Consider the following 19,396-nt stretch of genomic DNA (forward strand, 5'->3'; position numbering starts at 1 on the left):
GTACCTAGAACATATCCGGATGTGACCAATGTGGGCCTGGGAACTCAATAACACCAGCAACGATGTTATTCTCTAGTTATCTTGTTATTTAATCTCAATAATAAAGTTATGGAACTGTCGATCCCTCAATTTCATCGGGAGCACCCCAATACTCGCCAATCTACTGAAGGACCGCGGATTCGGCATCGTAGCGCTGCAGGAGGTGTGTTGGACAGGTTCCATGGTGCGAAAGTTCAGAAGTAATCATACCATCTACCAGAGTTGCGGCAGCACACGCGAGCTGGGCACAGCTTTCATCGTGATGGGCGAAATGCAGAAGCGCGTGATCGGTTGGTGGCCGATCGACGAAAAAATGTGCAGGTTGAGGATCAAGGGCCGATTCTTCAACTTTAGCATTATCAACGTGCACAGCCCTCACTTCGGAAGCACTGATGATGACAAGGACGCATTTTACGCGCAGCTCGACCGCGAGTACGATCGCTGCCGAAGCCACGACGTCAAGATCATCATAGGAGACCTAAACGCTCAGGTAGGCGAGGAGAAGGAATTCAGACCGACGATTGGAAAGTTCAGCGCCCACCAGCTGACGAACGGGAACGGCCTACGACTCATCGATTTCGCCGCCTCCAAGAACATGGCCATACGTTTCACCTTCTTCCAACACAGCCTCCCCTATCGTTACACCTGGAGATCACCACAGCAGACGGAATCGCAAATCGACCACGTTCTGATTGATGGACGGCACTTATCCGACATTATCGACGTCAGAACCTATCGTGGCGCTAACATCGACTCTGCCCACTACCTGGTGATGGTCAAACTGCGCCCAAAACTTTCCGTCATCAACAATGTACGGAACCGACGCCCGCCACGGTACAACCTAGAGCGACTGAAGCAACCGGATGTAGCCTTAGCATACGCTGCAGCATGGAACCCGACAGAACGTGGAACGGTATAAACAGAAGCGAAATCAACAGACCCGCATCTTTCGGGAGAAAAAACGCAGCTTGGAAGAAGCGGAGTGCGAGGAAATGGAACTGCTGTGCCGTTCCCAAGAAACACGGAAGTTCTACCAGAAGTTCAACGCATCCCGCAACGGCTTCGTGCCGCGAGCCGAAATATGCAAGGATAAGGACGGGAGCCTCTTGACGGACGGACGTGAGGTGATTGAAAGGTGGAAGCAGCATTTCGATGCGCACCTGAATGGCGAGGAGAACGTAGGCACGGGAGACCAGCACAATGCAGGAAACGACTACGTCAGTGCAGCAGAGGACGGAACTGACCCAACTCCCACGCTGAGGGAAGTTAAGGATGCCATTCAGCAGCTCATAAACATCTAAGCAGCTGGTAAGGATGGTATTGCAGCCGAACTCATCAAGATGGGCCCAGAAAAGTTGGCCACCTGCCTGCACCGGATGATAGTCAGGATCTGGGATACAAAACAGCTACCGGAGAAGTGGAAAGAGGGGGTAATCTGCCCCATTCACAAGAAAGGCGACCATTTGGAATGAGAGAACTTTAGAGCGATCACCATTTTGAATGCTGCCTACAAAGTGCTATCCCAGATCATATTCCGTCGTCTATCACCTAAAATGACCGAGTTCGTGGGAAGTTATCAAGCCAGCTTCATTGACGGCCGACCGACAACGGACCAGATCTTCACCGTACGGCAAATCCTCCAGAAATGCCGTGAATACCAGGTCCCAACGCATCATTTTTTCATCGACTTTAGGGCGGCATACGACAGTATCGACCGCACAGAGCTATGGAAAATCATGGACGAGAACGGTTTTCCTGGGAAGCTGATCAGACTGATCAAAGCAACGATGGGCGGTGTGCAAAACTGCGTAAGGGTTTCGGGTGAACTATCCAGTTCATTCGAATCTCGCCGGGGACTGCGACAAGGTGACGGACTCTCATGCCTACTCTTCAACATCGCTCTAGAAGGTGTAATGCGACGAGCCGGGCAGCGATTTTCACGAAATCCGGTCAATTTGTGTGCTTTGCGGACGACATGGACATTATCGCAAGAATATTTGGAACGGTGGCAGAACTATACACCCGCCTGAAACACGAAGCTGCAAAGGTCGGACTGGTGGTGAGTGCGTCAAAAACAAAGTACATGCTAGTAGGCGGAACCGAACATGACAGGATTCGTCTAGGAAGTAATGTCACGATAGACGGGGATACTTTCGAGGTAGTGGAGGAATTCGTTTACCTTGGATCCTTAATGACGGCTGACAACAATGTGAGTCATGAAATACGAAGGCGCATCATCAGTGGAAGTCGTGCCTACTACGGGCTCCAGAAGATCCAAAAAGATTCACCCCGCAACAAATGTACCATGTACAGAACGCTAATAAGACCGGTGGTCCTCTATGGACACGAGACATGGACTATGCTCGAGGAGGACCTGCAAGCACTCGAAGTTTTCGAGCGACGTGTGCTAAGGACGATCTTCGGCGGTGTGCAGGAGAACGGTGAGGGGTGGCGAAGAATGAACCACGAGCTCGCTGCACTTTACGGCGAACCCAGCATCCAGAAGGGGGCTAAAGCCGGAAGGATGCGGTGGGCAGGGCATGTTGCAAGAATACCGGACAACAACCCTGCAAAGTTGGTGTTCGCTACTGATCCGGTTGGCACAAGAAGGCGTGGAGCGCAGAGAGCACGATGGGCGGACCAGGTAGAGCGTGATCTAGCGAGCATTGGACATGACCGAGGATGAAGAGCGGCAGCCGCAAACCAAGTACTGTGGCGTACTATCTTATCTTAAATGTGATGTTGTACAAATAAATGTATGTATGTATGTATGTAATAAAGTTATTTAAATAAATATTGAATGAGGCTTAGTCTGCATGGTGCCTGAAGTGAGGTGACAATTCCCACCTCACTGTCGCATGAACTCTCTCACTCGATTCCGATAGTCGAATTAGCTGACGGAACACGTTCATTTCTTGGTGAGTGATAAAGTGAACTACAAGTGACACGGTGTTCATTAAGAGAACTATCAATTCACCTTTGATGTTAGTGAAGGGTAAATGCATTCCATAATTGTATTAATATTGTTTTTTATGTTTCTGCACTGCACATTAATTTTCTATTGTGTTGCTTTTGTTAGAGTCTAATCGGTGTACCTGTTTTCACTATTAGTTTAATAAAATTTCGTGAAGCGGGCTGCGCTTGCTCATCTAAATCCGGATCTACATACCAGGCTACACTGTCATCTCACCGAAACCATTCCCGATAGAGCTGGCAACGGCACGAGATCTCCAGTGGCTGCAATCATTGATCATGCTCAAATTATACGGCCTGGAGGAACTGTATTCCACGCTGTCTGCCGGTTGTGAACATCCGGGTGCCACTCGGAAACCCACCAAAAAGCTGAACGAATTTCCCACTCCCTCGAGTGGCTCCACCGGAAATACAAGACTATGCTGGTGTGATCCCGTCCATTCCGGTAAACAGAGCTAGCAAAATTATCAGAAATTTCCAGATCCTGCTGTCAATTTATACATTCTCACAGCAGCTTTGAGCCAATTTACCCGTACATGATCAAAGTAGTCGATCGCATTCAGAAATAACGTCAAACAGAACTCGAAAGAAGAAAAAATATTGTGCACAAATACCTGGAAAATCCGGAGTGGTCCGGTTCCAAGCTGGCCAAAGTGCTGAAGATGCCGAAAACAACAGTTTTTCGAGTGCTCAAAACCTACAAGAAAATCCTGAGTTTGGAAAGGAATCAGCGGACGAACGAAAAAACTGGAACCAGGGATCGTCAGCTGCGCAGCAAGGTGATGAGGGGCATTAAAGCCAACCTCGGTTTTTCGATCCGAGATATGACTAGAAGGTACAACGTCAACTTTCAAACGGTCCGGAACATCCTTGCCAGGGAATAATACAACTCGTACAAAGCCAGTAAACATCCGAACCGGCACATGAAGCAGAATTCCATGGCCAAAAAGCGTGCAAGGTTCTTGTACGACCGTGTTTTGACGAAACACAAGGGCTGCACTTTGATGGATGACGAAACATACGTCAACCTCGATTTTAAGTAGCTTCCCGGTCAAAAATTTTACATCGCAACTGGACGTGGGGATGTGCCGGGAATATTCAAGTTCGTGTTTGCCGACAAGTTCGCAAAGAAGACCACGATTTTGCAAGTGATTTGCAGTTGTGGCCTGAAAACGGAACCATTCGTCACATCCTCGACGATGACATACCAAGTTTACATCGAAGAATGCCTGAAAAAGCGTGTATTGCCGTTCATCCGCAAGCATAGGGGTAAAGTAATATTTTGGCCCGATTTAACCAGCTGCCACTACTCCAAGGTGGTTCAAGATCGATTTTGTCTCCAAGTTAATGAATCCGCCGAATTGCCCGGAATTTCGACCAATCGAAAAATACTGGGCAATTCCAAAGCGGCGGGGCAGTCAAGAACATCCAGCACCCGGCGGCGCCGACTGGGATTGAATCCAGGCCTACACTACACTACCGCACCGCTATTAGTTCGTTATTTGTAGAAACTTTTTGAGGTATTATTTTTGGTATATTACCTCTTATGTAAGACTCGTCAATAGCATATTTAAGATGTCAGTTATGCTGTTATCATACCTGAATTTGATATACACAAGCTAACTTCTACAGTTTGGGATCAAGCCTTTTTGCAATATTATGCTACCGAACGGTTGATATACGGTCTCGAAGCTTTATATTAGTCTTATATTGGAAAATTGCGAATTAGTGGGCTTGTTGGTTTATTTTCCTCTGTTCGGGACCTAAAACCACTGTGACCAGTAATTTGATCTATTGTAGTATATTCCGTGTTCTTAGTTTAGTGCATGTCGTATTACTCCATCACTATTGATAAATGATGAAGTATTCGATTTTTTTACAGTTTCATTCTTCATTCCTTTATTTAACGACGGTCTCTGTTCTGCAATCTAGTGCCAATCACCGATGAACATAGATTGCCATCCATTAACGGCAATCGAATGTGCAGGAAGGCACCTTCCACACCTGCGAGGATATCGCACACATTGGACGGGACCAACGGCTTTACTTCCCTTCTGAAGGAAGACGTCCCTAATAAACAAATACCATAAACGAACTGTACCCCGGATGGTTAAACTATCTCACAAATGGTATGGATGATACCCCGAACACGTCGTTAAGCTCTCTTTTATGGTTATTTTTATTAGGGGTGACCAGAGATTTTTATGCCTTAGAAAAATCCCACTGACCTCGGCTGGGATTGAACCCAGACCATTAGGAGTGTGGTAAAGAAATCACGCTTACCCCTACACCACCGGAGCCGGCGATTTTTTTTACAGTTTCAACTTGTTTCAAGATCATCCTCGGTGGACAATGTCGAGTCTTTTCACTATCAACAAGGCATAACAAGTAACAAGGACTAAGATGTGTTCCTTTGACTACTGAAAAATTCTGTTCCCCTAGTTTGAAGTAGTCAGGACTAGGAATCGGTGGTAGATCTTACATCCCGTAACGTACTACGAAAAGGTGATCTACCCACGTTACGGGGCAGGCTTGTTGGTTACTGGGGGAGAGCCACCTAGTAAGTTTATTATTATTATTATTATTATGTAGTTACGCCAGCACTAAACCGAAGTGCGCTAGTCTGAGTAGCGACTTCTAAAGTCATGAGCGACATTATAGGCATAGAGAGATCAGTGATGCCAGCGAGACATAGTTTGGATTATTCGTGACTTATTTAAACAATATATTTACTCTAGCGCCATCTAGTAAGCAATTTTTGATCTGAAATACCGACATTTGGAAAGTCACCTGAATAATTTTGCTGAAGATTGTAAAGGGGAAATGGTGTGCCAGTTATGGTGCTACTTAAAATTTCCAGTTTTGCACCAAAAAAAAAAAAAAAAAAAATTGGTTTTATTAGAGTTTTGTAGACCAGTATTTAGAATTGTGCTATAAAACCTCAATCAAGCTTGAGTAGCCTATGTGACTTAAATTGGTAACGCCATAAACTGGTTCCATTGCGTATATGGGATTGTGCCATAACTGGTTCCCTTTCCTTTTTTCACATGGTCAGAATCACGTTTTTCTACTCACTAGCTCTTCATTGTGCAACAATTCAAAACTTTAATGGTGTTCGTCCACTATTTGTCCCAGAGGAAAGAGTGGATCACTGATGAAACCTGGCGGAAGATTGAGGAGCCTATAGAAGCAAAAGCCGCAATAGAGCGGGTGAGAACCAGAGGTGCCAAATACGAAGTCCGTCAACGGTACTCGGATCTAGAAAAGCGAGTGTGGGTGAACTCACGGGATGAAAGGGAGAAAGCCTCAAACACTGGCGATATACGCCTCCGCTAAGTTATCTTACGACGCCTGAGTAGAGCAAGGATGAACCCGAGGATGCCAGTGAAGGACACGACTGGACAGTTGCTTACCGACCCCATTGACCAGCTGAAACGCTGGTTTGAGCACTACGAACAACTTCTTCAAGTTTCGACGGCCAACTAGCCATCAACATCTCGACCTGATTCGCCTAGGGTGCGGTGCACCATCCGCGTCAATTCCGAGACCCAATCACTGCAGGACATTGAAGCAGCTATCCGAAGCATGGAATCCAACAAGGCGGACCCCCCGATCAAATGTTGCAACAACTATTCTGTAATTTCTGGAACACCGTGACTTTTCCGGCCGTCTGGATGCAAGGCGTCTTAGTAAAGGACCCAAAGAAGGGGGATCGGACTGTGTGCGAAAATTGGCGAGGCATCATGTTACTGTGTATTGTTCTGAAAGTTCTGTGCAAAGTTATCCTGAATCGGATGCAGGAGAAGATCGACGCGAAAAAGCTTTCGACCGACTCAATCACGAGAATCTGTTGGGCGTCCTGAGACGCAAGGGAGTCCCGGATAAAATCGTCAACCTTATCAAAGCGCAGTATCAGGCTTTCACGTGCAGAGTTCTGCATAACGGAGCCTTCTCTGACCCTATCCGGGTATTCGCTGGTGTGAGACAAGGATATATACTATCACCGCTACTGTTCCTCATCGTAATTGACGAGATAATGGTGGGTGCAATTGACCGTGTACCAAACCGTGGGCTGCTTTGGCAGCCTATTACCATGGAGGATCTCAACGACTTCGATTTGTCTGATGATGTTGCTCTACTAGCACAACGGCGCTCTGATAAGCTCAATGACCTAGCCGACCGCTCCTCTGCGGCGGGTCTCACCATGAACGTCAACAAGAACAAATCGTTGGATGTCAACACGGGCAACCCTTCGAAATTTACCGTAGCGGTGCAATCAGTGGAGAAGGTCGGAATTTTCCAATATCTTGGCAGCCAAGAGCAACATAGGTGCACGTATCAAGAAAGCTAGGGCTGTCTTTGCGAGTTTACGAAACGTATGGAGATCATACCAGATAAGTCAACGCACCAAAATCCAATTTTTCAACTCGAACGTGAAATCTGTGTTGTTATACGCCAGCGAAACGTGGTGTGTATCAGCGGGGGACACTTGTGTTTATTCCGCTTCTCGCGTGACGCGTACCGAGTCGACTCGTTTATGTGACCCAATTCCCGTTCTCGAATAGAGTGACAATTGTCGATACGAATGAACTCCGATGAACTTTCGGTGTATTCCCATAGTCGATGTATATCGACAAAACTCGGATCGGAATGACGTTTTCATGCGAGTGTTGTCGATACGTCAGAAGCAATCGAGAAGGTTTGAAAATCGAGAAAATGGAAGTGAAGCGGTAAGTTTTATTTTTTATGCTTTTGAAAATACTTTTTTATCATATAATTATATTATTGCAGAATCCGTGTGACAAACCAAAAGCAGTTTGCTTTCCTGGTTGATCGGATGGAAGCACACCCGTCGGTTGCCAGAGGGCAAAAATTTTGCGAGGCAGCTGCAATGGACCGGCAAAAGTACCACGCTCTCTGGACGGATTTTTCAGGTAGACTTAACAGTCTAGGTCCCCCGACTCGGGATGTAAAGGGCTGGCAAAAGGTAAGTTATTAAATTTATGTTCATGCCGTTTTAATAGAAAACATTTTACCGTTATGTGCATGAGGAATTTTCTGCTCTCTGTTTCTCAAATGTAAGCTGGTATAAGGTACCCCCGAGGAGCGGATTGGTCACGTATTTTCGATGCAGCAAAACACATTAAAAGCGCATATTCTTAGCACAAAAAAGTGGGACCTGTTAAAAATAACTGATTCCATTTGAATTAAAGTTAGCGGCGCCGGTGGTGTAGTGGTAAGCGTGATTACCTCTCACCCCAGCAGGCCTGGGTTCAATCCCAGTCGGCGCCGCCGGGATGTTCTGAGGCATAACATCTCTGATCACGCCTTCCTTCGGAAGGGAAGTAAAGCCGTTGGTCCCGGTTCATGAGTTGATGAGTCGATAGGTAGGTTCCAGGTGTGGGAGCTGCCTTCCTGGAGTCGGTAGCATTGGTGCTCAGCACGGAAAACAAGATCGACGGAAAACAAATCAAAAAAAAAAAAAAAAAAAAGAATTAAAGTTATGTTTACCCTTCGCTGCAAATCGCTTAAAAACCCGACTTTTGATCCGAGGCCCACAGGGCCAAGTGACATACCATTCTACTCAGCTCGACGAGATCGGAACATGTGTGTGTGTTTTTTTGCAAGGAAGCAACCTTTAAAAAGGCCATTATGCCACCACTTGACGACCGGGCGCACGGTCACGGTGACACTGTGTGTGGGATTCTTACCGCACTAAAACCTCCTTGGACACCTTGCCCTTTTCCCCCGAAACCACTTGTCGTATTACCAACAATCAATACGAAACTAACGATTTTAAATTGGCTCACCACTTTAGTAGCCTATTGGTCCCAAGCAAACGATTAACGTACCCTATTCTAGTTGAAATTCTATTACTACACTATGTTTGTTTTGATTCGCTATGAAAGTTTGACAGATAACATCAGGGGTGTGTGGATTCATGCAGAACATGCAGGGGTGAGTGAAATAGCTTGGGACTGCTTGGGACCGTTGTTCTGGTACTGAGTGAGCCAAAAATAATAATGATTTTCTTCGGGACCTTCTAGTCTTAGAGTTACCTCTATGGTATTACTTCGTAAGGTTCAAATCTCACCATATGTGGATAAATTCAGGTTTTTAGTTTTAATTAAGCAATATGCTTGTGTGTTTATGTCAGATTATCATTCATCGATAAAATTAATAAATGGTTTTAAATGGAGACAAACACACTCATTTGCTTTAACAAATTTTTTATCCATGTTATTGTTTTAAAGGATCTATAAAATTATTTTAACGCTATTGAATATTTCCGGAATTGGTACACAGGTTTCGGAGATACGGCCTGAACATGTTACGGAGGAAAACTCATATGGAAATTCAATTCTGCTCACAACACTCTTTTTGACGTTCTTATATTCACCACCAGAGGTTGAATCGATCGCTTAGTTTCTATTAAAAAGGCGTACAAAGCATCCCTAATAATAATTGTATGGTTAATTTGCTTAACGACGTGTTCTGGGTATCATCCAAACCATTTGTGGAATAGTTCAATGATTTGGGTTATCGTTCGTTTATGGTTATTTTTTATTAGGGATATTCTGTTCTGTTTTTTAGTATGTTTTCTGTCTTTGCAGGTTTGCACAGATTATAAAAACACAATCAAACAAAAGTTATCGTACAACAATCGCGAGACTATAGCTACCGGTGGTGGGCCGAACACAATGAAGGTGTTATCACCAACTGAGGATGCAGTTGTTAAACTGCTGTCCCTGGACAAAACGGTAAATAATTCCGGTATGTATATGCAATCTAAATTAGTTTGGATATGTACAATACATTCATTTATAGGTTCTAGATTTGGTCTGCCTGTGACTGTTACATCACCACTAAGTCCTGAACCGGGTCCCAGTCAACCGCGTAATATTCTGTCGTCACCGGGACCGCCACTTCTCTCCAGTACAATGGAACCTTACGCCAACCCGACTGAAGTAGATGACCCAGTTGACGAGGTAGTAGAAGATATTGAGAACAACAATAACAACAGCAGCTCTCGTACCGCGCAACGCAAACGACGGCATCCGGATAGCAAGGATTTGCGGTATAACTTGTTGGAACAACAAACGGAATATTTAAAAAAGATCGTCGAGAATACCGGAGAATGCGCACGGTACTCCCGAAAAGTCTTCAAACTACGAGAGGAAGAAGCGAAACAACGACGTGAATATATGCTACAAAAAACAAAAGATAGACAAGCAGAATTGGAGTTCAAAATTGAATTGTTGAAGTACAAAAAGGAAAAACTTGAAATTTTGAAATACAAAGAGTGTCAGGAATAGAAATATGATTCAATATCGAAACAAACCCACTTTTTAAATAAAAATAAATAAATAATTTGAACAACCTACTTGCTTAAATAACTAGTCCGCTTTTAGAGAAAGAAGGTTTTTTGTGCAATATTTCCGTCTTGTTTATTTGGTCAAATTCCGATTAACTTGCTTGGTTTCGTTATTCGGTGGACATGAGTCTCTGAGTCTTCAGCTCAGTGGTTGAGGAGATATGCCATTTAGAAACATGACCTCACAATCTGTGTGTCTGTGGGTGTTTGGATCCGAGTCCGAGATCCCAGCGGCCGTCGGGGTGGGTGTCCGTGGGTTCCAGTACAGTAAAACCGGTTATATTAGCGTCGTTTTATCGTTTCTGACACTGGCCTCATACCGGCTTCTTTCTACGTTTGGTGTTGGAGGATGATCTGTTTTTCTGTCGACGTCGGTGGGGGTGAGGATGATATGGGGATCGACATCAGAAACGACGGAGTGACGTTGATATTGTGGGGTTTCAAAATGAACACCATTGTCATGTACACAATTCTTTGCTTCACCAATAACCATTGCAAAGCGTCCAGCATCAAAGTTGAGAAAGTGAATCATATTACAACCGCATTATTTTATTCTGCAAACGCTGTAATCTCCGAGGGGGGCGACACATCTAAATCTCAAGTTTGATGGTCAAAAAATCTCACACTAGCGAATCAATCTTCGAAAAATCTTTTTTCATTTGTCGCATCAACTTGCATCGCTCATCATCTTTTTGCAAGAAATCTTCAGAATCGTCATCAATCTTCTTTCTATCTACTCAGTGTGCGCGCAGCTAGCCACAGCAAAACACAATCTTTATTGCATTGTAGATAGAGTCGTCCCCCTCGAGATTAGGGGAGATGATTGATTTGTATATCTGTATTTTACTACTTTTTTGTTTCTTTATTTAAGAGATTTTCATATTTTACTACTAATGGTCAAATCATTTTTCAGATGACATAGAATTCCATATCTTTAGCTATTTTTTTGATGACATTGCGTTGAACTTAAGTTTGTCTAGTTGAAGATGCTAATTTCCAAACCTACGACTGGATGCCTTCCTTCAAATAACAACTGAAGTGCGTTAAAAATCGGTAAAACTGTTTCAAACACATCGTTGGTACTTGAGCGGTCGGCGTTCATCTCTTTTTGCCAGTGGTGGCAGAGGAGGGACACACCCCTCACCATTCCTCTTCAAAGGGGAGTTTGGTAAAGAGAGATGAAAAAACCGATTTGTACCTTCCTTAAAAGTTGTCCTAGCTCGCTATCTACTATTTATATGCAATTTTCACACTGCCGGATTTAAATACCTTTCGTTTGGCGACTCAAATATGGTTTAGGAGATATGCTGTTTTGTACGAATAATCCGATTTTTTCTGATCTTGTTTTATCTCCGGATCCTGTAAATGTTATTATTGTGGTCGAATAAACAGTCAACATAACAAAAATTGTAACAAAATAATACTCCTTCAATATCACAAATATAACTGATTTAGTTATCATTGAAAACATCTTGATAACATATCCTGTGATCTATGCATTTTTTTGTTCAACAAATTTCAAGTTATTTTATATAGGGGAAATGTCTCTAATGTTGGCCTTTGGATCTAAGATTGGGCCCGTTGCTAAAAATCTGCTATTTATTAATTTTATCTAGATGAACGCGTTATTGGGACGTTACTAATGGATACTTTTGGTTGCTATTGAAAATTTAGTCGATTGCTGAATTTATGTATGGGCTCAAATTAGGGACACTTAGGCCGACATTACCTGCATTTCCCCTATTTGGTATGAAAGCCTTACGCTGATAACTGAAATGTGACTGCCCCAATAAAAAATAACCATAAACGAACGATAACCCAAATCATCGAACCATTCCACAAATGGTTTGGATGATACCCAGAACACGTCGTTAAGCAAATTAACCATATAATTTTTATTAGGGTGGCAGTATTTTTTTTTCTTACTATACGCATAATATTTAAAGTTTTGAACTAACCTTACATCAATTCATATTTTTTCATGATATCAACTGATAACAAAATTATTCAAGGGTGATAACAATATTAGTTATACGATAACAACTGAAAACAAAATGATATCTGGAATAACAAAATTTGTTTTCTAGATGACATCACGTTGTTGTTTTACTTTGCTCGGGAGATTCGCCCACGCATTGCGTGGGTTCAACGGCAAGAGGGTAGACTTTGGCTGCGATTTAAAATACTCTGACTTAAATTCCCGCTGGGAAGAGATCGTCGGTTAGATTACCGAAAGAATTGAGGTTCGCGCGGTGAATATTTCAGATGGTGGTGGCGTAGAAGAACAATGGACGGCCATCAAGAATGCCATTATGAAAACAAGCGAAAATATTATGGATGAGCTACAAACTTAGCTGAAAAAGTTAATCATTGATAAAACCTATTAATGAACTAGCCTCCGGCTAAAAATCACGATCATAAAAAAAAAACATTGATAAAACCTGGAGGAAGGTCAAGGGGCGAAGATTGAAAATCCGCGAGACAGCGGAATAGGAGCCGAGAAGTCAAGATCGAGACCGTTCAACGGTATTCGACTCTCGAAAGGGAAGCTAACCGTTGCTGTAGACGGGATAAGTTAGCGTGGGTGAATTCCCTGACTGATGCAGGGAATCAAGCCGCAGAAACCAACGATATCCGTCTCAGCAACGATATCTCATGATGCCTGAGCGGGGTAAGGATGAACCCAAGGATGCCTGTGAATGACACGAAAAATAAAACAATCTCAGATGAAACCCCGCATAAACGCGAACCATAAATTGACCTTACCTAAAATGGTTAAAAATTGTTTATAATCCCTGCTAAACTTTAACTGAAATGGTTATGGAACTTTACATGAACGTTTAATGATAAAGTTTCAACCTTATGTATTATGGTTTTTTGGAACTCGACCTTACAAATAATGGGTTGTTAAGAACCATTACCGTTCCAAATTCTTGTTTTCTCCATACATTTTCGGAAAGAGAACTATATTAGAACTTTTTAACTTATGGTTTGAGAACTTTAATGGCAATGGTTATGGTAGACAGTAAGGTCCACGAATGGTTTTGTAACATCGATCAACTTTATGTGGAATATATCGCGAATTAGTTGCCTGTAATTTACTGATTACCAATTCACGATATATTCCACGTAAAGTTGAGCGATAATACAATACCATTAATGGACCTTACTGACTACAATAACCATTACCATTAATGTTCTCAAATCATAAGTTAAAACGTTCTTATATAGTTTTCTTTCTGTAAATGTATGGAGAAAACAAGAATTTGGAATGGTAATTGTTCTTAACAACCCATTATTTGTAAGGTCCAGTTCCAAAAAACCATAATACATAAGGTTGAAACTTTATCATTAAACGTTCATGTAAAGTTCCAAAACCATTTCAGTTAAAGTTTAGCAGGGATTATAAACAATTTTTAACCATTTTAGGTAAGGTCAATTTATGGTTCGCCTTTATGCGGGACTCCTTAAATTAACCTGGAGTATTTTTGAAGTTCACATTGTCTTCTTTCTTGTTTATGATTCCAAAAAGGTGGGCTTTTATACTAACTATTTTTCAACATTTATATTTCCTTCATGTAGTATTCAAGCGATAGAGTACATTATTTGCTAACTTATTTCGTTTGCTGATGCATCATTTTCATTATCATGTGCATTATCTTCAATTTGATGAATATCAATCAACTCGTCAAAGTTATCATCGGGAAGATTAAATTGTTTTCTCAAATTGTGCAAAGCACAGCATACATTAACAATTTTTGCAGCTTTTTCTGGTTTGTAGTGCAGCTGACGAGCTCCTAAGATGCATCTAAACACATTCTTCATTACTCCTATAGTTCTCTCAATTAGCATCCTTGTTTTAGAGTGAATTTCGTTGAATTTAGTCTGCCTTGCATCGCCAGAACTACGGAATGGTGTAATCAAATAAGGTTTTAAAGGGTATCCTGCATCTCCTGAAACCAAATACAAAAAGCCAAGTTTAGTTTTATTTAGCTTGACACACACAATTACCGAAGCTTACCCAAAAGCCAAGTATTTCTTTCTCCATTCTGGTATTGCTGACTCAACTCAACATCTAATGGATTATTATTCCAAATAAACGAGTCGTGATTGGCACCGGGACTGTTTGCATCCACGTAACGGATCATCTGTTTATGATCGCAGACCTGAAATCATGATACATAAGTAATTCAAGTTTTTTCAGCAATTAAACATTCATACAAGCATAACGTTCAAACTATGAAAGCCTTTTCTGTTGTAATATAGGTGCTGAATATCACCAACAGGCTTAACAATCCTGACATGCGTACCATCCACGCAACCCATTACGCCGGGAAATCCAGTTTTTTTCGTAAAAGCTGTGCTTGATTTCACGCTTTTCGACTTCTGAAACAGGGAATTTTATTGCTGCTGGACAAATTTCTGCTTCGAACACATCGATAACAGCGGATAATGCCTTCGATAGTGTGGGTTGTGCCATTCCAGCAAAGAAATCGTTGCCAACACCTTTCTGATAGCTCCCTTCAGCGAAGAATCTCAACGCAGCTGAGAGCTTTAACATCGGCTGCACAGATGAAGATTTGGTTCCTCCTAATTTGCCATCCACAATGTTCAATAAATATCGGAAAAGCTCTTTCGATACACGAAAGTAATTTAAAAATCTGTAATCGAAAATAGTTTTAAGCATTAAGATATCTATAGATTTCAGCAAGTACTCACAAATTTGATGGCATATCCAAGGAATTACTCAAATCCCTCAATCTGCGACGCTCAACTCGCACCGTTTCAAAATGTAAATCCTCGATTTCATCCTCCTCATCACTAAACCAAAACTCATAACTACTCATTGTGAAAACCAAAAAACAGAAAACTCACAACTATTAGAAAAAAAATCCACGAAACACCGGGTTTGACCACGATTGGTAGATTCACAAAAAAAAAACGGATCCTTGAATCAACAACAACAAACCTGCACCTCTCTCAAACAAGGACCAAATTACATAACCGGTCGTGCTATCGAAATGGCAAAGAAAGTTACTTAGAACCTTAAGTTATAATTCCCAAACGATAGAAAAACGTATGCTCTATTGTTTTTATCCGTATCTATGATTTTATTTATTGAAAAAAACTGATATTTATTCCAAAATCAAATTACTGTTTTGTTAGAAAATACTGCATACGCCCTTATCATAGCTTGAGCGATGAACTTTTTCAGTTTGACGTTTCTATAAATGAACAGCACTTCGCTGTCGATTCATCCTTCCTCTCGATGCAAAATGAACAACTCGCGTCGTGCGAGTCGACATTCGGAATAGAGTGAGAATTGTCACGCGAGAAGGAAACGAGAATGGTCATCTCGACTCGCGCGAGAAGTGGAATAAACACAACTAAGAAGCTGCAGGTCTCCGATGCCTGCGGTTTATAATTCGTGCCTGGTGGTCTCACAACTGGATCTCGAATGCCGAGCTCCATCGTCGATGTCATCAAAAGCCGAAGCAACAGAAATACGAGAGCGAAAGTGGAGGTGGGTCGGCCACACACTTCGACGGGGCGGAAACGAAATCTGCAAGCAAGCGCTGGATTGGAATCCGGCAGGACATCGCAGCAGAGGCAGACCCAGGGGCGGAGCCTCAACAAGGAAATAAAGCAAGTCGATAGGAATCTGACCTAGGCCCAGCTCAAGGCACAAGCGAGCAGCCGCCCACGATGGAAGTCTTTTACGTTGGCCCTTTGCACCTCCGGTGGAGAACAGAACCTTTAAGTGAGTAAGTCCACTATTTGTTACTGTGCACTCCAACTTTGCTGGAGACTGAAACTTTTATTTTAGTCAGGATCATAATGGTCAGGTGCACAAGCGCTGAGTGAATCCCGAAGTAAATTATCTTCCATGTAGAAATCATTATTTTATATTTCTACTTGGAAACCTATGTGATACCAAGACATGCATATATGTTTTCTACAATTTATCTTTGTTATTCCGTTCTAAATAGTTTGATGTCCCGAAATAAATGTGAGCCTACATATTCAACATCGAAGAAGAGCGTCACGTAATTACATGCTATGAGCACTCTTATCCATTCAAACATTTTCATAGAAGAACCCTCTTTGCATCGTCGATCATTCGTTGGTACCATCCCAAGAAATTGAATAAAAACCAACTTCTTGGCCGTGAATTTCACACCATCTACCAAGAACGGAAGCAATTATAACACTTTAGAAACGATATCAACAACCGATCAGCCAGCAGACAGGATATATCATGCTTTAAAATGCACCGCTATAAAATGCAAATCTAAATAACCCCATCAGCCCATCATAGTCATCAGCAGCCGTTGATGGCATCATCATCTCTTTCGGATTGGGTTTGCTGCATTTACTTTTATAGAAAGAAAACCTGTGGATCAGGGAAAAATAAACCCCGTCACAAGAAGGATACAGACAAGAAATAATAACGAAAATCTTCTCAAACCCGCCGACCACAATCTTTCATGATGAACTGCTAACGCTTATCGAAAATCTTTTCTCATTGCCCAGTAGAGAGATAGAGAGGAGAAAAAAAAATCGCCGAACTGATTAGCAACGCAAACAATACACCCCCATCCCTAGAAACCCATTCCCTTGGACCATCCCAGATCCGATTGTTCGCTAAATTGAAAGTTTATTCTTCTCAGCTGCTCATCTCCAGGGATAATCCTTTCGGGTATGTTTCTTGCTTTCTCCGGGATACGCTTTCGTCCATATGAACACTTGTTTCGGCACACTTTGGCATGTCGTCGGCTAGTGGGATAGGTGTAAGACGATACATTTGCATATCGTAATTAGACAACTTGGAACTCGTTCGCACCGCCGCAACCGATCAGTGCAGGAACGGGATCAGAAAGAGATAATCCATCTAGCAAAACTTTCCTTGCACATTCGCTCGGAATAATCAGCTTGAAACCGGATCAGAAATCTGTTCGGTAGTTTTTTGAATGTGTTCTTATTTACACCGGTGCACTGGAACATAAATATTCATATTTTTAGATTAATTTTAATTGAAGGAACGGTCAAGATTTAACGTTTCGTGGAAGAAACCGAAATAAATTGTGTTTTTGTGCTTTATGAATCTCTGATGGGGTTAGTCGGACAGGTGTGGAAATTTGGCACCAGAAATCCGCTTTCGACATGTGACAACTGAAGGTGTAAATAGAAAGATAATATTGAAGGTATATCATAATATGCATAAGACCTTTACCTGGCCATAATTATGTAAAGTAAATACACTGGAGAGAGTCCGGCCATTAGGCCGAATTGTCATCAATTGCTGAATGATTTCTAGCTTTCATCGACATAAGCACATTTTGATGCGCTTTCTTACACAGTAGAGTGTTTCAAAATAGGTCAATACTGGAATTTCAATCGCTAGGGCTTGAAATTTGTATAGGGAAATTCGACAAAATGTATGGTGGAACAAGCCACTATCACATTTGCGGCTCTAGGTGGAGTTGTAATTAGTCGGTTTTCTTCGCGTACAAAATGTAGAACCTTTGAAGTATTGGGAACATCTTGCCTCAAGACCGGATGTGAATCCAAGTTAACCCCTAAAAGTTATAAGTGTTTCAAATGAAATCCACCTACCTTATTTTTGGGGAGGGCCTAACGCGCTTTGTGCGGTTTTTATTTTTACGAACAGGCATACAAATAGAAATGTTTGCTTGGGTATAACTGTTTTGTTTCACAGTGAAATTGGCTGAAATTGTCACAGTAAGTAGGCAAATGTTTTCAGCACGGAGTGCTTTTTGGGTACCTTTTGTCAAATAGCAAAGGAAAATGAGGGGAAATATTGAAAACCTAAAACAAACTTTTTTTGATTTTCCGTCAATTTGGTCCTCAATATTTTCGTCGTCAATATTTACATCAAAATGATTGCCAATTCCTGTGAATATTGATAATATGTTTGCACGTGTGCTGCTTGCTTTAAGTATGAAAAAATTGGTAGGGTTGTGCATAAGACACGACAGCATGGTTTACGTAGACTACGTTAAGCTGTGTAGTGAAATTCTCGTGATTTTTTTCTAGATATTGATTTAAAAAAGAATTAACCTATGAGTTCGGTCCTATGCCCATATTTTGAATTTCTTACTTAGTAAAACTTGGTTAAATTCAGGACCTCATAAAAATGCGAATACATATTCTATTACCGTATGCGTGATAATGTTTCACCTGTGCATATAATGTCTTGGTTTTCTTTGCATGCACGTAACCTATAACTCATACCGTAGTAGGCTGTGTATAAAAGAAAATGATTTACTTAGTTTGACAGTTGCACCATGACGAAGTGGCAGCGTATTCGTGATTTGTCCCACGCGCAAATGTCGCAAAAAGACATTTCAATCACCGTGGGAGTGTCCCGCCCGAGCAGCACACTTTCATCAGAATAAGTTACAGCAACTTGTTTATGACTGAAATAAGTCGTATATAAGTTTCTACAATTGATTTGTGACATGCGTGCTACTATGGGTGGACCGTCGAAACGGTTTTAGACCGAGAACAGACCTGTGCGCCGCCGTGCCACGCCACCGCCACTGACGATTTTCATACGCCGCCGCTGCCGATGAAATTAAGCCGGCGTGCCGCCGAAGTAAAATCTTCCACGCCGCCGAATACATTTATGTCACGCCGATGAAAAATTCGTAGCACTTTTTAGGTAAAATGCATCTTGAACGCGTTGAAATTAGCGTGTAGTGCACCGATTGTCATTTAGTTTTTTGACATTTGTTCGCACTTTCTCGATCGAGCACACAATAATGAATCATTCAGGTCGGATTTACATAAAGGTGAATAACACCCCTGCTTGTTTTAGATGCCGTTTAAACAGCTGATTATCACGCTGAATCATTGTTTACATTTAGACCAACAGTTTCGCGTATCGCAAGTTGCGGTTCTTTACATTTCCGTGACAATGCGAAGCATTTCTCTGGAAAAGCGCAAACAGGTCGTGCACAAATGGTGTACTATACCCATTTTCTT

The 19,396-nt window shown here is 42.1% G+C and overlaps 1 protein-coding gene and 1 pseudogene across 1 annotated transcript; one reads left to right on the forward strand and one right to left on the reverse strand.

The window, feature by feature from the left end:
- The first annotated feature begins 7,627 nt into the window (after positions 1–7,627).
- On the forward strand, positions 7,628–10,328 carry LOC135713404 (uncharacterized). The gene is made up of 4 exons (XM_065236507.1): positions 7,628–7,742; positions 7,804–7,999; positions 9,627–9,786; positions 9,841–10,328. Exons 1-4 carry the CDS (start codon positions 7,636–7,638, stop codon positions 10,326–10,328), a joined length of 951 nt encoding a protein of 316 aa, XP_065092579.1. The 5' UTR covers positions 7,628–7,635.
- A 3,668-nt stretch (positions 10,329–13,996) lies between these two features.
- Positions 13,997–15,234, reverse strand: LOC135713444 (putative nuclease HARBI1; annotated as a pseudogene).
- Positions 15,235–19,396: the final 4,162 nt, after the last annotated feature.

The sequence above is a fragment of the Ochlerotatus camptorhynchus genome, unplaced genomic scaffold, assembly GCF_037179485.1.
Source record: "Ochlerotatus camptorhynchus isolate MF236.1 unplaced genomic scaffold, CSIRO-AGI_Acam_v1.1 ptg000041l, whole genome shotgun sequence".
In the NCBI taxonomy this organism is placed as follows: Eukaryota; Metazoa; Arthropoda; class Insecta; order Diptera; family Culicidae; genus Ochlerotatus; species Ochlerotatus camptorhynchus.